Source organism: Urocampus carinirostris, chromosome 2 (genome assembly GCF_059441175.1).
Source record: "Urocampus carinirostris isolate Australia breed hairy pipefish chromosome 2, RoL_Ucar_1.0, whole genome shotgun sequence".
Taxonomy (NCBI): Eukaryota; Metazoa; Chordata; class Actinopteri; order Syngnathiformes; family Syngnathidae; genus Urocampus; species Urocampus carinirostris.
In genome coordinates, this window is record NC_142350.1 from 57,373,397 (window position 1) to 57,393,170 (window position 19,774).

Sequence of the window (19,774 nt, forward strand, 5' to 3'; positions counted from 1 at the left end):
ACCGCTTATCCTCAGTAGGGTCTCGGGGTGCTGGAGCCCATCCCAGCTATCTTCGGGCAGTGGGCAGAGGACACCCTGAACTGGTTGCCAGCCAGTCTCAGGGCATATCGAGACAGACAACTCACTCGCTCATTCATACCTAGGGACAATTTGGACCGGCCAATTAACCTGACATGCATGTTTTTGGAATGTGGGAGGAAACCGGAGTGCCCGGAGGAAACCCACCCAAGCACGGGGAGAACATGCAAACTCCACACAGGAGGTTCGACGGTTGGCATCTAATTAGACTAAAAATAACAATGTCAATGCTGTAATATTTTATCGTATTGTATCAGTAAACCTACCAAATGACAGATTTTGAGTTTAAAATTTAATTAAATCATCATATTGGCTGTATTAAATATCAGTACTGCTGCTTTTGTGATTGCGGCTGTTGTTGTTGTTTCACCCAAGGCACCTAAGGATGATCCTTAAAAGTGTTATGGGACTTGAGGGGTTCACCAAAAGAGTGCCCCAGCTGACAGAAGTGGTGTTCTACCATTCATGCCGGAAATCTGAGCCACAGTTGTCCAGTTGACTCTTCCTCCTCACCACAAAGTCTCCACTGGCTGTCTTCGCATTTTCTCGTCATGTGTTGCTACCAGCGGAGAGCTGGATGATGCCCAGAACGGAATCGGATGAGGTCTAAGAGGTCCTTTGAAAGCTGAAATTCTTTGGTGGAGTTGGGTATGTACGAGAAGAGGGAAGTGAGACTGGGTGTTTGGGAGATGGGGGGCTGCAGTGTCTTCGAATAATAGGTTTCATCTTGGATCCGTCCATGTGGCTTAAAGATTGGGGAAGGGATGAATCCTGTTTTGCTTGTTCATTGGCCAATTCGTTGCCTGGTAGGTTGCAAAGACCAGGTACCTAGATTACTTGAACCACATGGTTGGGTTGGAAGGCTGTTAAAGCTTCTTGAAGTGCAAGGTTTGGGGGGTCATTCCTATAGGGGTTACTGATAGCCTTGACTAGGGATTTGCAGTCGGTGACAATAAAGGCCAAGGACCAGTTGTTATACTGTATTATATACGAGAATGCAACGTTCGTGGTAGTTGATTCCAAGTGGAAAGAGCTGCTAACGGTCCAGGTTAGGGCATGCTATTCTTATACGGTCTCATTTCTTCGTAGGATGAACATGCCCGTCCCTCCATTTGTTGTGACATTTACCTTGGAGCCATCCGTAAACAGGTAGAGGGGCAGTTGGTCAGTTGGATTGCTGTTATGACAGGATGTCAGTTCTTCTTCGATGGATTACAGGAGGTTATTTTAACGCGCAACTTGTAAGCTACAGTTAGGGACTGTATCCACCAAAGCGGTTTCTGGCTCTGAGCTAATTTTCCAATTGCTTACAATGACAGTGCCAACGTTTTATATGCTCTGTTGAAAACCCAAGCAGTGTGAGAAAGCGTAGGACAGGTTTTCTGCCCGGAACGCTTGGCGCCTAACATTTTTTCTGGTCCTTGAAAAAACACAACGCTCGTCAATGTCACATTTTACTGAGCGGTCTCATCAGAGTGCTGGCGGGGCCTGACAAACAGCGCAACAACCGGATGTCATCTTTGCAAGTAACAAGTGAGCACAGACTGACTGGCCAAGATTCCTTCTGACCGACAGAGAAACACAGCACAAATGTGTACCATGGCGTTAATTCAAATATTGAGATATTTTTTGGGTCAAGTTATTTTGATTAACTTCACAGTTTGACCATACAAGAGAGTTCATGAGAGTCTGGAAGGATCAGTTAAACCCTGTCTGTCCGCCAAAATCTAACAATGCATGGGAAACACAACCTGCAGATGGAAATCATTTTAACAATTAGAACATATTTTACTACATTGACATATTGTAAGTGATTTTGTCAATTTATCAGCCAAGTATTGTACTAAAGTGCTTAGGGTACCCTGGTAAGTCCCTGAGGGCCCGGATATCAAATGCACAACCAGCCACTGATTGATTGTATCAGTTGTCAAGATCCCCTAAGGTTTCAAAAGCCTCCGTTACTTTCTATTTTTCCAACCTCTGTTTCCCCCCCACCCCTGTGGCTACTGCTTTGACTCCTGACAGGTCAAAGAGTCAGGACTTGTGTACAAACGAGCTAACTCCTGGTGAGCAATTTGGAAGCCAGGAGACGAACCGTTGGCCCCGTCTCCGATTTGACCATCAGAGCAGTTAACCCCCAAGCATTTAACTACTGCTCCTTTCTTAACTGCGGCTGCTTCCTGGTTTGGATGTTCTGCAGCACTCGCGAGGTGTGGATTCAGAATTTCAGATGTTGACCACATGTTTGTGTTTTTCCTCTCAATCCCTCCCATTACTTTTGAGTTCTTTTTATCTCTGGGAGGCCATTTATGTGTCACAAGTTTCAAGGGATTGAAAGCATCATTCTGGCTGCCACTTTGCATGGCATCAGCCCTTAGGAACGTACATCTGAAAACTGTTTTCGAAAACATTTCCGATAGAAGAATAAACTAAATATAAATAAAATTACTAATTTTTGTGCAGGCTTGGGAAGTAACGGAATACATGGAATGGCAAAAATGATGTTGGCAAGCTGTTTGGATTTATTTTCATTTTGTTTCTGTCGCATTTTATGTTAGTTTTGCCGGAGATCAAAGAGATCAAAGCCAGGAGAGAACGCTTACCACGTGTTGTGAGTCATCATTTTATTCATATTTAGTTTCTTTTGTCTTTTATTAGCATATTTGGTATTGGAGTAATCCAAAAGTAATTGAAAGTAATCAAGTTAAAGTAACCCTACCCAACCTTAGAAGTTAAGTGGCTAGCTGCTATATCAGGGTTAAAACATATTTTCAAAGATAGTTTGCCCACTCCTGTGCCAGATAGAGTGTTTATAAAAAAACGACTCCAAGTTATTATAAAATGTTCTAATTATGCTTATTTGCTCTGCCATGAAATCCAAAAAGGAAAAATATTGTACCATTAGCAAACAACTGCTTATTTAAAGGATTTTTTAACTACTGTATAATTTCCAGTTATTTAGCTAGTTGAAAAGGATAATGACACTTCTGATGACTGTCAATCTTACATATCACAATAGTTTATCCAATGTTAGTATGCCTTTTATAGTTTTGCTAGAAAAACGATCTGTTTTAAAAATAGAATCTTTAAAAAGACACTGTATATTATTTAAAAAACAGATGTAGTCAAACCAAAACAAGTGGTAACAAGTACAAGGAAGAATACAAACAGTTCAGACTCAATGTGACCAAATGCATAATTTTGCTTTATTTTTTTTATTTTTTTGAGGTTTTTTACCCTTACAGCAAGATGGCAGGCAAATATGTGAGCTCCTGTGAGGCTTATGTGATGTAAAATAAATAATGTCTCGACCTAGGAGTATTTAAAAAAAAAACTACACTTGTCAGGACCAGAACGGAAACAGGAGCCAATTGCGTTACGTTTCTCACAAGTTTTATTGGAGGAAAGAGAAAGGGTTGCGCCCACGATCCGGTGTTCGCTGGACGCGGGAAGCAAGAAACTCGTGTACTCGGATGGTGCACCGAACGCAGAAGTGGATTTTCCGTAGCGAGCGATGGCGGTGTCAGGAATGGAAAAAACGGGCCGGTAGCCGGGACTGGGAGAGCAAGGCGTGGTCGGGGTCGGAAACGAGTCGTAAGCCAGGACGGGAGAGTAGACGTAGCCGGGGACAAAAAGAGGTCGTAAGCTGGGACGGGAGAGCAGACGTTGTCGGGATCAAAAAGGGTCGAAGCCGGAGACAGACGGGAGCAAAAAAACAAGACAGGTGGGAGTCAGGGTCGAAAAAGGCTTGCCTAGTGTTCACTGAGGTTCACAGACGTACTGACAAAAGGGGACAGACAGGACTGGGTACAAATACTGATTGGGAGCCAATCAGAACCCCCGGCGGTTGGCGCCAAATGAGCGGGCACAGCTGAGTCACACCAGTAATAATGGCAACACTTTTATGTGCGAATTAATGTATTTTTGCTTTTTAAAATTAATTAGTGGTAACCTCACTACAGTCTCTATAAGCTATTCTTAAAAAAACTTGTTTGTTTCAACCAAAACAAAAAGTAGAATGCATTAAATGTGCAACATTGCCTAATTTAGGCAAATGTACTTTTTATCATTTTATATTTACTAACTACCACGTAATTAAATAAGATAATCCTAATTATGATTGAAGTTCATAATAAAGTTTAAAAAAAAGTCCAACAGAGACCATATCACCTAATTATAATCATTATCATAATACATTTTCTTTTTTTTGTTTCTTTTTTTCTCACTAGAAAAAAAAGTTGAACTATAGTAACAGGATAAAAATAAATTCCCACCAAAACAAGTTCAATATAAACAAAAAACAACATTAAGGCAGCAAAACATTCTGCCATTAGCTCTCGGGTCAGCTACAAGCGGCTCTGGAGGCGCATGTGACTCTTTGACACTCCCTAGTGGCTCCCTGGTGCTTTTTCAAAAATGTTTGATTATGGAAAATGACATGATTTTTGTAGGAGAACAAACATGACACAAACGTTCTTAAAATATGTAATATTTGACCACAGGATGGCACTGTGTTGTCTGGGGCGAGCGAGGGCCCGTGCCACAGAGCACAGCATGACGCTGGACAAACATGGTGGGGGACCTAAGAGTGGATTCCACTTTGTAAATTTTACAAATTTCTCGAACAATGTTTTTCTTCATGCAAAATAACATTGGCATGATAGTTCATGTATTCTTTCCTAGTATTCAAAGCAATTTTTTTTAACTGAAGTTTATTGTGCCACAAATGAAATGAAATGATCTGCATTTATATAGCACTTTTCAAGTCAATGACTTCCCAAAGCGTTTTACAGTGTGCTTCACATTTCCCAATAGCGGCCTTGTATTGCAGCCATGTAAGACGCTAACCTGCTTATTGGGGGTAATAGGGGTTCAGTGTCTTACCCAAGGACACTTCGACATGTAACACGGACAAGCCGGGATTCGAACAGGGATCCCTTGATCAAGACGAGCGCTCTACCTCCTGAGCTACTGCCGCCCCTAGGGGCACTACATATACTGTCCCTTTAACATTTTCCAATGACTATAGCTATTCACAATATATATGTATATATTTGCAGTATGTGTTGCCTTCAGTATAAGGCTTATATAAAGCTTTTGATTGTATGCATCTCCAAACATATGTTTTAGTTTTTTTGGTCCATTATGGCTTGTTCAACATTTTGGGTTTCCAACCTCTGCATTAGAGCAAAAACGTGTCTTTTTACAGTGTGCATTTATGGCAGAATACTAGTGTTGAGTTGTTGTTTTTACTCCAAGTTCTTTGCAATGTAAACACAACTTGAGTTTTCAATCCTAGTGCTGCCTTTTCCCTATTTCCTTTCCAGTTTTCTCACAACTCACCCATGCACAGCGTGTCTGAGTTCGGCATGCAAGGCCGGATCTCCACCTCGCTGTCTGTGCACTCTGTGCAGGCCTGGCAGGGTTTGGCGTGGGCGTGATCTTCTGTGAAGGTCCCTGGCCCGCAGATCCGGCACTGCGTGTCCCCTTTGGGACCGCACTCCCTCGCAGCCCCCTCGCCCCGCTTGCATTTGGAACAGGGCGCACAAAGACCGTAGGCTCGGAAGTAGAAGAAACCGTTGTCGCATTCGCATTCGGCGTCTTCCGTGGCCGAGCACGTCGTTAGAGTCGGAACCCCGTACGGACACTGTGAACACGGGAGGCAACGGCTGAGGTCGTCAGAATTGGAGAATGTTCCTGGAGAGGAGGATGACAATTGCGTGGTTAGCTTGACATTAGGGCAGCAACCATTATTCGACATTTTCAACAAAAATCAATGATAGAAATAGATATTCCATTGTCCATTATTGTCTCCACACACGTTTTTCCAACGGAGTGAAGCATATTTACATAAATATAGTCTCTGCTGAGAGTTGCTCATGCGCAATTGTGTCTGTCTGGAGCGGTAATGTAAACATACAGAAAGAGTGGCGTCAACATCAAGTACATGTACCAAAGGTTCTCTATATGGGAAGCATTTTAGCCTGGATATGGCTGATAACCTTGTGTATCATGGAAGAAGCTCAGTGAATCACAAACATTTAAAAAGCATGTCGGGCAGAGTCTGACTCGCCTCGGTAATATTCAAGTAACGTTCAAGACAATACGGTATTGATGACGTGGATTGTATACATCATACACATGTAATTGGCTATTGTCATGATTATCAATCGGAATCACCTGTGCCCACTCATTTGGCATCAAACGCCGCGGGTTCTGATTGGCTCCCTGTCACTATTTGAACCCTGTCCCGTCAGTCCCCTGTTGTCAGTTTGTCTGCGAACCTCAGTGAATACTAGGCAAGCATTTTTCAACCCTGACTCCCACCTGTCCCGTTTTTGCTCACGTCTGTCTCCAGCTACGACCCGTTTTGATCCTGACCACGTCTGCTCTCCCGTTCCGGCTTACGACCTCTTTTTGTCCCCGACTACGTCTGCTCTTCTGTCTGGCTTACGACTCGTTTCCGACCCCGACCACGCCTTGCTCTCCCAGTCCCGGCTACCGACCCGTTTTTCCCGTCCCTGACACCGCCATCGCTCGCTACGGAAGATCCACTCCTGTGTTCGGATCACAATCCGAGTACGAGAGGGACTTGCTTCCCGCGCCCAGCGAACACCGGATCGTTGGCGCAGCCCTTCCTCTTTCCTTCAATAAAACTTGTGAGAAACGTAACGCAATTGGGTCCTGTTTCCGTTCTGGTCCTGACAGCTATAAAACAGAGCTTGAGCATCTGCCAGACTGTGCCTGACAAATGTATTTGAAATTAAGGTAGTAAGGACAAACGTCAGTTGTTAAAACTTTAAAAAAAACAAACATGAGTTGTAAAACTTTTTAGAATCATTAAGGGTGGGTGGCGTTGTTTGAGGTGTCCTTTATTACTTAATAAGTAGAACATTATTAAGTATGTGTTAGCTTTGCCCATATGAGTTCAAAAAACATTAATAGTTTTTTTCCCCCGCCTATTTGCTTTTATCTTCTAGCAACGCTGTTCCAGGACGCGCAACACATTGAGTAGAAGGAATAGGAGGTAGAGTAGGGTCGGGGAGTTTGCCGGGGTGGTTGAAGAGTGATTTTGCTCATCATCGCAGTTTTTGTTAGTGTAGCACGAAAATGGTAAAATTAAGAAAAGGCCCGTTTCAAATACAGTCCAATTGCCAACCCTAATACCAAAAAGATGAAAAAAAGAAGAGTTTATTCGAGCACATCCAAGTAATACATGGACTTGATGAATGAGCTGCGATCATGACTTGAAGCCTGGAGATGGTGGCATAGGGTAACAGTTTCTAATTCCGGACAACATATTTATGTTCTTTTGTTACAGACTTTGCAATTGACCAATGAATGTCCTTTACAAGATTCACATCATATTTGTTTTATTTACTGATCTACTGCTGCTAATGAGCCTGTTCTTGGTTTACAGTGATACAAAATATTTACCCAATTTTAATTCATTATTTATTTTCCTGTCCCTAAAAATAGACAGATGTTTTTTGTAACAGATCTATGTCTCTACTGACCGTAGAGTATTTTAGATTACTGTTAAAGGTTGTTGATAATAGGAATGAGGGGAGAGCTGTAGTAAAAGGATAGTGGGATGTTTAGACGCATTCTAAGATATGGGCAGGGAACCTGTATGATATGGCAGGGGTAAACCAGTGACAGCTGTCGGGCTCTGCTGTTGAACAGAAGAGTGTGTCGTGTCACCCTGACCCGAGTGACATGGCCGCTTTTTTGTGTCCCGTTTCATCTGGAGGGACGAAAGCATGACCAACTTGGGTGACCATGGTCTGTTTTCTGCTACTTTTCCCCTTTTTTATTTTCTTTCTTTTTGTGTATGTGTCTGTCTTGCTGTCGGTCACCCCTCCTGAGGGATATGACCTGGGTAGATAGATAGATAGATAGATAGATAGTCAGTTACACTGCGCCTAATTTGTTTTAGATTTGTATTTAATTTTCTTACGAATGCGCCGTATGTTCAGTAAAAATCTGTATTTTTCATTGTTCCCATTTTCCTTGTGTTCATTATCATTATCCATCCATCTATTTTCTGCACTGGTCTTCAAACAGTGGGCAGGGGACACCCTGAACTGGTTGCCCGCCAGTCACAGGGCTATTATCATTATCCAGATAATTGAATCAACTTTGCTAAAAGTAAGAAAAAATGAATAATGATCCGATTTTTGGGCTGATCGTTTCAATAGTCAGTGAACATTTAAATAGTTGCTAGTTGCAGCGCTACATGACATGCGCCTCTTTGCGCAATCAATGGCAGAAATCCGACGGGTCTGCTACATTAGTGGGGTAACACTAGACGATAATTGCTTACCCTTTGGACACGGTGTGCATTTGGTGTCTTCCTTTCCACACTCTGTCACCACTCCAAAGCCTGCAGGGCACACGCTGCAACAATCGCCAGATTCTCTGAACTGGCCGCTGGGGCAAGCAGCACCGAAGAAAACCTATAAACAGATTAGAGCAACAGTATTATTATTTAGCAGGTTGTAATTCATTAATTGACGACTGACGAGTTTATTCTGTTTTTTTTATATTGGACATCTTTTGTCCATAGTTTGGACTATCAAGAACTTGTATCATCATTGTCACTATCACTATCAGGCAATTTCTTATTTGAAGTTTTTCTCTCTCCCCTGTTCTCTTTGCAAGTTCAAAATCCATTAATGTTTTCTCTCTTTATTTTGAGTGTCTACTAAACTTTAAACGTATCAATAACTGAGGCTATACCAGTTTAATGATTAAAAAACGTACTTCAAGACCTTTATGAGATTAAGAGGTGGACAATTTATTAAATCCTTGTTGTCTATAGCCCGTCAAGAACCCATTATTTAAAAAATGGTTAGTTAAATCAGCCCTCCAAAATTAATAGTATTTGTAAGTCAAAACACGTGGCGTTATTTGTTTTTACAAATTACTGACCAATATCATTATTTAATCTTGGCTCATGTGATAATAACGATTGAAAATACACACCATCAATGAGAGCTCCAATTTTGTGCAATGCCAATTTCATTAAACAGTTCGATTTTAGTTTGTAGGAGTATGACAATTTGATATTTATGATTTATTTTTATTTGCAAGAATTCTTTTTGAAGTGATTGTTTCAAAACAATATACTGCATATTAGTTCCGGACAATAAAATCAAATGTGAAAAAAAGCAATGCAGGGTTTCCCCGGATTTTAGTATGCCTGATGGCAATTCAGGCTTTTCCAGACTGATTGTTGCTGATTAATTTTCCTAGTAAGTTTCGGTTACTCGTCTGTCCCTTCCCACTAAGCGTAGGAATTTTTGGGGGAGGAACCCTCTAATCTCATGATTACTGATGTGACTCAGCTGTGCCCGCTCATTTGGCGCCACCCAACGCGGGTTCTGATTGGCTCCCTGTCACTATTTGAAATTCAGTCTTTTCAATCCCCTGTTGTCAGTCTGTCTGTGAATCTCCGTGATACAAGGCAAGCCTTTTTCGATCCTGAATCCTGCCTGTCCCGTTTTTGCTCCCGTTTGTTTTTCGCTACAACCCGTTCTGATTCCGACCACGTCTGCTCTCCCGTCCCGACTTACGACCCGTTTTTGATCCCGACCACGTCTGCTCTCTCGTTCTGGCTTACGACTCGTTTCTGACCCCGACCACGTCTTGCTCCCCCAGTCCCGGCTACCGACCAGTTTTCCGCCCCTGACACCGCCATCGCTCGCTACGGAAGATCAACTTCCGGGTTCGGATCACAAGCCGAGTACGAGAGCGAACACCGGATCGGCGCACCCCTTCCTCGTTCCTTCAATAAAACTCCTGTTTCCGTTCTGGTCCTGACATCTAACTCCTTGTTTATTGCAGAGGTTATGTTCCGCTAAAACCCGTGATAAGCGAAATCTGTGAAATAGAAATTTAAAAAAATATATATTATCGTATCAAATACTGTAGAATGCATTGAATCCAAAGAACAAACTAATTGTACAGGCTGAAGCATTTAGTTAACAATATAAATACTGTATGTGTCACGGTGGCGCCCGTGTGGCGCCAGCTGTGTCTCATTAACAGATTGGCTTTCCGTCTTTTTAAGCTCAGTGCGCTCTCTCTTACTTTGTCAGTCCGTCAACGAACTTCTGTCCCGCAAGACGTGGGTTTCGACTCGGTCCTGTCCCTGTTGGTATTTCCTGTACGTTATTGTTCCCGTTTATTTTGTCTTGTTTATTATCGGTTTTCAGTTTAGTTTCTGTCTATTTTTGTAGTGTTTATTATTTTCTCCAGTTTTCGTTCCCATCTAGTTTGTCCTGTTTATTTTCGATATCCTGATTTATTATCTATCCTGTCTGTCTCGTCCTGTCCGGTAACGACCCCATCTGTCCGATATCAACTCGGGCAATTGGAATTGCTCTCTTCGGTCTCTGGCTTCCTGTCTTTCCAAACCAGACCGCTGCCTAACGTGCATGACTCCTCATTTGCCGTAAAATAAAAGGCTTGTGTGAGAACGTCACGCGTTTGGGTCCTGATCCTGTTCTGGTTCCTGACAGTATGAAGTTTTAAATTTTTTTCACGAATAACTACTGTACCGTCAGATAGTAATAAGCGGGGAGACTCTTTGGCCAATCAGAGTGCAAAGTGACATTTCGTTCTGTATACACGTGTACTAGAATGACAATAAAGTAGATCTGAATCTGATCTGAATCTGAAAACACAATGCACAACCCAAATCCCTAAAGTAGCTAAACCGTGAAAAGTAAACCGCCTTATAGCAAAGGATTTCTGTAGAGATCATTTGAGCAAATTTGGCTCCTCTTAAGTGTAAGCAAAACTGGCAAGTTATTGCAATAATAGGTCAAGTCACATTTGTTTGATAGCCCTTAACCACAAAATGTCTCAAGGAACTTCACAGGCCACCATTACAACATCCCCTTATCTGAAACCTGCATGCGGGCGAGGAAAAACTCGAAACCCTCCGCCTGAGGAACAAAAAGAATCCCTGAGAAGGGAAGTCACAAATATTTAGACGATAAAAATCAGTGATAACTGGTATGTGGGCTTCTAAATTATGACTTAACGTTTTCTGTTGCCCGGTTTTCAATTCATAATTTTGCTTTATCTGAGTCAGATCAGGAGGCTTCTTCTGCTACCTGTAACCATGGACACCAGTTCTGTTTCATGTAGGGGAGCAAACCCATAGCCAAAATAAACATAATGGATAAGGATGGGCACTGCCATGCCGTACTTGCCCAAGACATACCACAGGAAGTGGTGCACCTATGATCCAAGTGATTAAGGGTTCCGTGTATCGTCAGTACTGTCACACACACCACTACCCATCATTGCCAAGATATGGCTCATCTTTGAAGTGCAGAATATTTACACCAAAAAACAAGGGCATGTCATGATTGCTGATTGAGCGCAGCTGCGGCGGCTTAATTGGCGCCAACAGCCCGGACAGCTGATTGGCTCTCACTCTCTTTTTAAACCCCCGGCTTCCAAGAGGAAGCCGTACGATCGTTGTGAACTGTTGCCTTCTACTCAGTTAGCCTTCTCATCCGACCCCATTTTTCCTTTTCGGTCTAATCTTTGTTACTGACCTGTTTCCGGACCTGACTTTGCCCGTTCTGCCTGCCTGTTACCTGACCTGTTTTGTCCCGTTACCTGCCTGCCTCCTGCTACCGACCTTGTTTACGAACTCGACACCGCCTTTGATCTCCAGCCCCGGCCAACAACTTGCTTTTCCCGCCTGTCTCCGATCCTCCTCGCTCGACACGGAAGTGCCACTTCCGCGTTCCCGCCACCTGCTACCCGTGTTTGTCGATCCGTGGATGGTGGAGGCAAACCTTTCCCTCCCTCTTATATCAACAAAAACTGAGAAAACGAGCGTTATTGGGCCCGTCTCCGTTTCTGGTGTGTGACAGGGCAACTACATGTTTTTGAGTTTTTCCTTGCCCTCATCAGGGGATGGTGTAGTAGTGGTCTGTGGTTTGCAATAATCTGTAGTCTGTGCAGCCCTTTGAGACTATTTGTCATTAAGGGCTATACAAATAAACTTGACTTGACTTGCATCTTACAGTGTTCATTTTACCTCTGAAAAGTGATGGGTCCCCGGGACTCGCATGCTCAAAAATCGAACAGAGATCTATGGGTCCCCAAAATTCAGTGTTATCGAGGTTGAAATTGTAAATCGGCGACAAATATGTAATATAAATCTATATATTCATTCAGTTTTAATCATCACAGTTTATGGGTAATACAAATCAGTTATCTCTTCAAGATTTTTCAGTTCACAACAATATTGTAAATTACACAAAATAATATTGCTGAAATAATTATATAAATCTATATTTTCATTCGGTTTTAATCATCACAGTTAGTTGGTAATACAAAGCAGTTATCGCTTCAGATTTTTCAGTTCACAATATTGTACATTATACAAAATACTGAAAATACTGCCATCCACTCAACTATCTTTAGCAGTGAAAACATGGCCAAGTCTTCTTTTTGATGTCGTATCCGTTCATGCCTCTCTCTTCCTGCAGCAACAGAATTTCCATAACTAATTTGTGGTTTTCATTGTCATTGTGCCGATCCAATGTGCTTTTTCGTATTGCAAAATCCAGGTTTTTTGTCACGCTGGGTACACGCATCACAGAACATGTGGCCTCCATTATCATCCTCCTCATAGCGTAACTAGGAATATAATTTAGTCCATTTTGGCAGAAAAGTTATTTTCATGCTAGGAGTATTCTTTTGTTTTCTTTTGTCGAATCGTTCGCTTCAACGCACGTGTTTTCCTTGCCTTCGCGATCTTCTGAAGAATTTCTCCACCGTTTTTTCGTGCCGGAATTATTGCCGTTGTTATCACTTTCTGCATTATGTTTCGACTTATTACAGGACACTGAAGAAATTACCAATTTTGTGTTGATGTTCACCTTAACTCGACGACAAGCACCACAACAATGACGTCATCAAGCAACAAGATCTCGTTGGCCGAGATCGGCGTGTAAAAAGAAACTCGAACCGCGAGACCAAAACAACAATGGCGGATCTGCCTGACGAAAAGTTTGGAGTGCGGTAAATCTTTGTTAAAAAAAAAGAATCGGGTAATAATGACAATTTTGTGTCAAAAACGTTGCGTCCCGGGGACGCACGTTTATCCGACACTATGCGTCCCCAGCAAAAATGAGGGACGCGGGCAAACGAGAACACTGATCTTATGACGTTTTTAAACCTTTTCCACGCATGAAAAATGTCACGTTGGTGAGCTATGAAAAATCAAGGCAGTGGGTGACTGAAATGGGGTCCCTTTTCTCCCCCTGCATTTAATCTTTCCATCTGCCACAGTTTTGGCCCCCTTAAAGTGCTCAGATCCCTTATCTACAAGTGGGTAATGGAGAGCCCAGTGTGAGTTATGACATGAGGGATGGATCAGACATTCCTAACAGATTGTGCAGTGGGGTTTGGCGCCTGACAGCACGGGCTGGCTTTAATCAGATGGCTTTGGAGTGCAGTGGAGAAAATGGGGGTGAAGAAATAAGAGCTTTCACACACCTACGACGGACGAATGACAATGGCCGGACTTTGTGTGATTTCGCCAGAGAAAGGTGGGGGAGGCATTTGATGGGGACTCCGGCAGCCTGGGGCCAGGGTGTTGCTTGCCGGCGGCTGCCCAGTGTGCGAGTGTTTGTCTGGGGGGGAGCCAGACCTTTGAAGTCCCCAAGAGCCCCCGCAGGTGTGTGGAGGAAGCTCACCGCTTCTCGACTCCTCTATTGCAGGCATCTTAAACACGCGCTCATTGAAAGGCAGATCGGCCCTCCGAGCCCCCGGGGGTAGCGGTCTGACGAGAGAAAACAGATGTCTAACAACTAACCTAAAGGGAGAAAAGTCAAAGCCACCTAGGGCTGCAACTAACAACTATTTTAAAACTCGACCACTTACAGAATATTGAAACGATGAGTTGAATAATCTGATAAAAACATTCTAAAATTAAACATCAAGTTAATTTAACGGACACAATAATAATACTGGAAGTGCAATGAAAATGCCTTTTTATTAAACATACTCTGGATTGGTCCAAAGATGGAATAAAACAGTCCATCCATCCATTATCTGCACTGCTTGTCCTCAGTAGGGTCGCGGGGGCGCTGGAGCCCATCTCAGCGTTCTTCGGGCAGTGGGCAGGGGACACCCTGAACTGGTTGCCAGCCAGTCGCAGGGCACACAGGGACAGACAATTCTCTCGCTCATTCACACCTAGGGACAATTTGGAGCAGCTAATTAATCTAACATGCATGTTTTTGGGAATGTGGGAGGAAAAGGAAGTGCCCAGAGGAAACCCACGCAAGCACGGGGAGAACATGCAAACTCCAAACAGGAGGTTAGATCTCATGACCACACACGCTAACCACTGCTCCTCCGTGCTGCCCTAAAACCAATTCGGCAATATGCTAAGTCAGCAAAGACATTAATCCATACCTAAACCTCTATCGATTTTTTAGGGACAGGCAAATAAATAATAAATCAAAATCAAGTATCACTGTAAACCAAGAGGTGAACATTAGCGGCAGCAGTAAATAAAACAAATATGATGTCCATTTTGTCAAATGGATTGAGTGGTCAGCTGTAAAGTCTGTAAACAAAGTACATCCATCCCATCCACTACACAGCATTATCTCCAGACAGAAGAGCAGTTTCAGCGACAGACTGCTGTCACTGTCTTGTACTACGGACAGACTGAAGAGATCTTTTCTTCCGCATGCCATGAGGCTCTTTAACTCCACCCGGCAGAGTAAAGGCCCACATTAAACCACACCACCTACATTGGATATTACCGAATCTTACTGCAATATGTATTCTGTGTAGCACTACTCTATATAATTGCATTTGCACGTCACACTGGGTATTTGTATATTGTATTCTTTTGGCTTTATTATTGTACTGTTCTCAGCTCAGGGATGCTGCTGGAAATGTGAATTTCCCTTAGGGGATGAATAAAGTATCTATCTATCTATCTATCTATCTTAACAATTCTCAGCAGTTTGAAAGCATACGGTTTTAACAAAAGTGTCAGGACCAGAACGGAGACAGGACCCACTTGTGTTACGTTTTCCTCAGTTTTATTGGAAGAAAGCAAAAGCTTGCCCCCACGATCCGGTGATCGCTGGGCGCGGGAAGCAAGTCGCTCTGAAAGCAGAAGTGGGACTTCTGTGGCGAGCGATGGCGGTGTCGGGAACAGAGAAACAGGTCAGTAGCCGGGACAGGAGAGCAAAAACGTGGTCGGAAGCGAGTCGTAAGCAAGGAAAGGAGAGTAGACGTGGTCGGGGACGAAAAAGGTCGAGAGCCGGGACGGGAGAGTAGACGTGGTCAGGATCAAAAAAACGTGTCGAAGCCGGGGAACAGACAGGAGCAAAAACAGGTTGGAGTCAGGGTCGAAAAAAAGGCTTGCCGAGTGTAAACTGAGGTTCGCAGATGGACTGACAACAGGGGACAGATAGGAGTTGGTAGGAATAGGGACAGAGAGCCAATCAGAGTCCGAGGCAGTTGGCGCCAAAGGAGCAGGCACAGGTGAAGCATATCGGTAATCATGACAAAGACGTTTTTTGTTTGGACTTCTTGCATTTAATATTAAATACGTTTGTCAGACACAGTCCAGCATAACGCTGAAGGTATATTTTATAGTCAATTATACGCATATAGAATGTACAATGTGTGGCTTGAACGTTGCTTGAAAGTGATTCAGATGAGTCAATCTCCGTTTCTCTTTAAAGTTTCGTGCGTCACCGATCAACCGCCATGATTCGCAAGGTTTGTTATGAACCAGAACACCATCAGGACCCAAATGCGTGACGTTTTATTTTACGGGAAATGGGGAGTCATGCACGTTGGGCAGCAGTCTGGCGTGGAGTGATAGGAAGCCAGAGGCCGAGCAGATATCGGATGGATGGTGTCGATACCGGACAGGATGGGACAGACAGGATTGATATCAAAACAGGATATCGAAAATAAACAGGACAAACTAGACAGGAACCAAACTGGAAACCGATATTAAACAACGGCACAAACAGGATTGAAATCAAAACAGGATATCGAAATTAAACAGGACAAACTAGACGGTAACAAAACTGGAAACTGATATTAAACAGGACAAAGTAAACGGGAACAATACCGGACAGGAAATACCAACAGGAAAAAGGACCGAGTCAAAACCCACATCTTGCGGGGCAGAGGTTCGTTGACGGACTGATAAAGGAAGAGTGAGAGCACTGAGCTTACATAGACGGAAAGCCAATCTGTCAACGAGCCGCAACTGGCGCCACACAGGCGGGGCCAATTGGGCGCCATGGCAACTGTGACAAGGTCTGCTTTGCAAACTTTGCAAATAGTCTTTTTATTGGCCTGTCCAGGCTCGAATGCTCCTAAACTTTAAAACTTTTAGTACAAGTTTATGATGTTGACGCCGCCATTTCTGTGTGTTTATGTTACGACACGCTATTGGCGATTGCTCATGTGCAACTCTAAGCAGATATAAAATTCATGTCGAGATGCCTAACTGTTGGAAAAACAAGTCCGGCAACAATAGTCCATGAAATTCATCGTTGACTATTTGGATAATAGTTTTATGTCGACAACGTTGATTAATTGTTGCAGCCCTACCGCAAAGCAACTCATTGATGTTATTTGTCTCTGCAGTCTGAAGGAAAGACAAGAACGTGCGCCAGCCTAAAAGGCCTACAACTCAACCCCCCACTTTTCAAGTTTTTCCGGCAAGCTGATATGACCGGAGAAAGAGTGGGGGATCAAAAAACAACAACCAGGGCTGAGTGTTGGTCTGATGATATCGGAGCGCTCGCCGCAAATCCCAGATCAGACGTACGAGGGTTAGTGGACGCCGGCATCCGGTAAGATGTTTGGATTTTCCAGACCAGGACCATGTTTGGAGCGAAGGAACCAGACGGAATTCTTCTCAAATCTCAACTTTAAAAAATATCAGCAGCAAGTTGTGTTCATGGGCAGGGTTGGGTAGGGTTACTTTAACTTGATTACTTTCAATTACTTTTGGATTACTCCAATACCAAATATGCTAATAAAAGACAAAATAAACTAAATATGAATAAAATTACTACATTTTGTGCAGGCTTGGGGAGTAACGGAATACATGGAACGGCAAAAATGATGTTGGCAAGCTGTTTGGATTTATTTTCATTTTGTTTCTGTCGCATTTTATCTTAGTTTTGCCGGAGATCAAAGAGATCAAAGCCAGGAGAGAAAGCTTACCACGTGTTGTGAGTCATCATTTTATTCATATTTAGTTTCTGTTGTCTTTTATTAGCATATTTGGTATTGGAGTAATCCAAAAGTCATTGAAAGTAATCCAGTTAAAGTAACCCTACCCAACCCTGTTCATGGGAGCTGACATAGAGTAGAATAGAATAGAATAGCTGCGATCAGCTGGCAACCAGTTCAGGGTGTCCCCTGCCCACTGCCCGATGATTGCTGGGATTGGCTCCAGCACCCCCGCGACCCTACCGAGGATAAGCGGTGCAGCTAATGAGATGAGAGAATAGAATATACCTTTATTGTCATTGTTACAAAATGGGTTGAACATATTGTGACAACGAAATTGGACGTGGCACTCCAGTTTCACATTTAACAGTAAGGATAAAAGAAAACAAAGAAGATAAAAAGCGAGTATTGTAATGTGGCGTCAATCCACAGTGGGTGTGCTCATCTGTGCAGCAGACTGGTGACTTAGCCGTTACCCACTTTATGAATTGAATCATGGCTAATGTTTACCAGCAGGACTTTTTCCAAGCAAAGGATGAGCATGAAACTTGTTAATTTGCGGGTGAGACTTTAGGGCAGTTTCGAGTTGAAATGCGTGGCAGATGTTTGGTTTTTGGTTAGAATGGCTAGAGTTTGCATTTGCAGGGAAATAATGGTTAGCCCAATGTATGCCATTTCTCTTTATGTGATGGCGTTAAAGGGGCACTGCGTGATATCAGTGTCTGAAACTCATGAGAAAAAGTTAGCGGACAAAAGGGCAGACAACTCTGAAAAGTTGTCTGCCACTTTTTTCAAAACTTGAAACACAATAAGACGACTCATCGTAAAAAAACATTGTTGCAAAGTATTAAGTATTGATAATCAGAATATATAACAGAACCACACTTTAAAATTAAGTTGATTATAAATCTACTTATAACATTCATTGCATGTATATGACATCGCTGTTTTCCATCTGCCATCAGTATGTACCTGTATTTTTTCATTTTCATTCATGCAATGTTTGCTTTGCGTCGTCTGCTACAAGCTACGTGAACTCCTCTTTTCACAATGCTTTTAATGTAGGTTTACGTTTTGTAGCGTCATCAATTTTGTTAGCTTCTTTTGAATCTGTCTTCTGGGGCTGAGGTTTTGGCTCGATTCCTAACCACTTCTCCATTTTTCTTGAGTTCTCTGTGCGTCTACTTTGGAAAATGATATGCAAATGTACGACCTTATAAGGCGGGAAAGTCCAGAAGCACGAAGTTATTCGGTGAAGGCTTCTGATCGGCAGCCGAGTATGCAAATTGCCAAACGAACAGAAATTCCGAAAATTCCAAACCGAACGAAAATTTCAAAGCCGGAATAAAACAAACATTTGATTTGGGAAAAAAAAGAAAAAAGAAAAAAAAAAGTTTTTTTTTTCCTTTCTTGAAAAAGTTGTCGGCCAACCGGGCAGACGCCTGACGTAAAATATGCACGCCCTCCGCGTCCAAACAGACTTTATTTCAGACACTGGTAATATTTAAACAATAGATGTCACTGTATAGTGTAGTGCAACCAAAAACGAGTGCTACAAAGCACAAGGGAGAATGCCAACTGTGGAGACTCAAAGTGAGCAAACCAATGATTTTTACCGGGGATTTGGACGGTTTGAAGTCCCAAAAATATATGAATGATTTCCTGGATACAAAGAAAATTATCTAGGGATAAATTTGATAATTAGCTATCAGTTTATTAATATTCTGTTCTGCCTCTACTATAAAAAAAGCTTTTCCTGTTGACTTCCTCTCTCTGTCACGGTTGCCATGGCGCTCAATTTGCCCCGCCCGTGTGGCGCCAGTTGCGGCTCATTGACAGATTGGCTTTCAGTCTTTTTAAGCTCAGTGATCTCATTTTTCCTTTGCAAGTCCGTCAACGAATTTCTGCCTCGCAAGACTTAAGTTTCGACTCGGTCCTGTTCCTGTTGGTATTTCCTGTCCGGGATTGTTCCCGTTTATTTTGTCTGTTTAATTTCAGTTTACAGTTTTGTTTCCGTCTATTTTTGTCCTGTTTGTTTTCTCCAGTTTTCGTTCCCGTCTAGTTTCTCCTGTTCATTTTCGATATCCTGATTCATTATCTATTCTGTCTGTCCCGTACTGTCCGGTATCGACCCCAGCTGTCCGATAACTCAGGCAATTGGAATCGCTCTCGTCGGTCTCTGGCTTCCTGTCTTTCCACGCCAGACTGCTGCCTAACGTACATGACTCCCCATCTCCCTTAAAATAAAAAGCCTGTGTGAGAACGTCACGCGTTTGGGTCCTGATCCTGTTCTGGTTCCTGACACTCTCATTCAACATGCAAATGACTTTGTTTTAAGTTTTATTTAAACAGTGAATGGAATCTTAAATTGCAGACTTTTTCGCTTGAACCTCCGCCGTCGGACATCACACGCCGTCTGTTCTGGAAAGCA

The 19,774-nt window shown here is 42.9% G+C and overlaps 1 protein-coding gene and 1 long non-coding RNA gene across 2 annotated transcripts in view; one reads left to right on the top strand and one right to left on the bottom strand.

Moving 5' to 3' along the window:
- LOC148372680 (uncharacterized) overlaps nt 1-19,774 on the top strand; it is a 45,543-nt gene that overhangs the window by 12,678 nt on the left and 13,091 nt on the right. The window contains exon 2 of the long non-coding RNA XR_015849553.1: nt 16,750-16,958. This is a non-coding gene — a long non-coding RNA (uncharacterized LOC148372680). The remainder of the gene's footprint in view (nt 1-16,749; nt 16,959-19,774) is intronic.
- Nucleotides 1-19,774, bottom strand: part of nradd (neurotrophin receptor associated death domain) — a 34,601-nt gene that overhangs the window by 6,500 nt on the left and 8,327 nt on the right. The window contains exons 2-3 of the mRNA XM_088327257.1: nt 8,405-8,537; nt 5,422-5,775 (exon numbers count right to left, since the gene is read on the bottom strand). Coding sequence (XP_088183383.1) covers nt 5,422-5,775; nt 8,405-8,537 — 487 coding nt within the window. The remainder of the gene's footprint in view (nt 1-5,421; nt 5,776-8,404; nt 8,538-19,774) is intronic.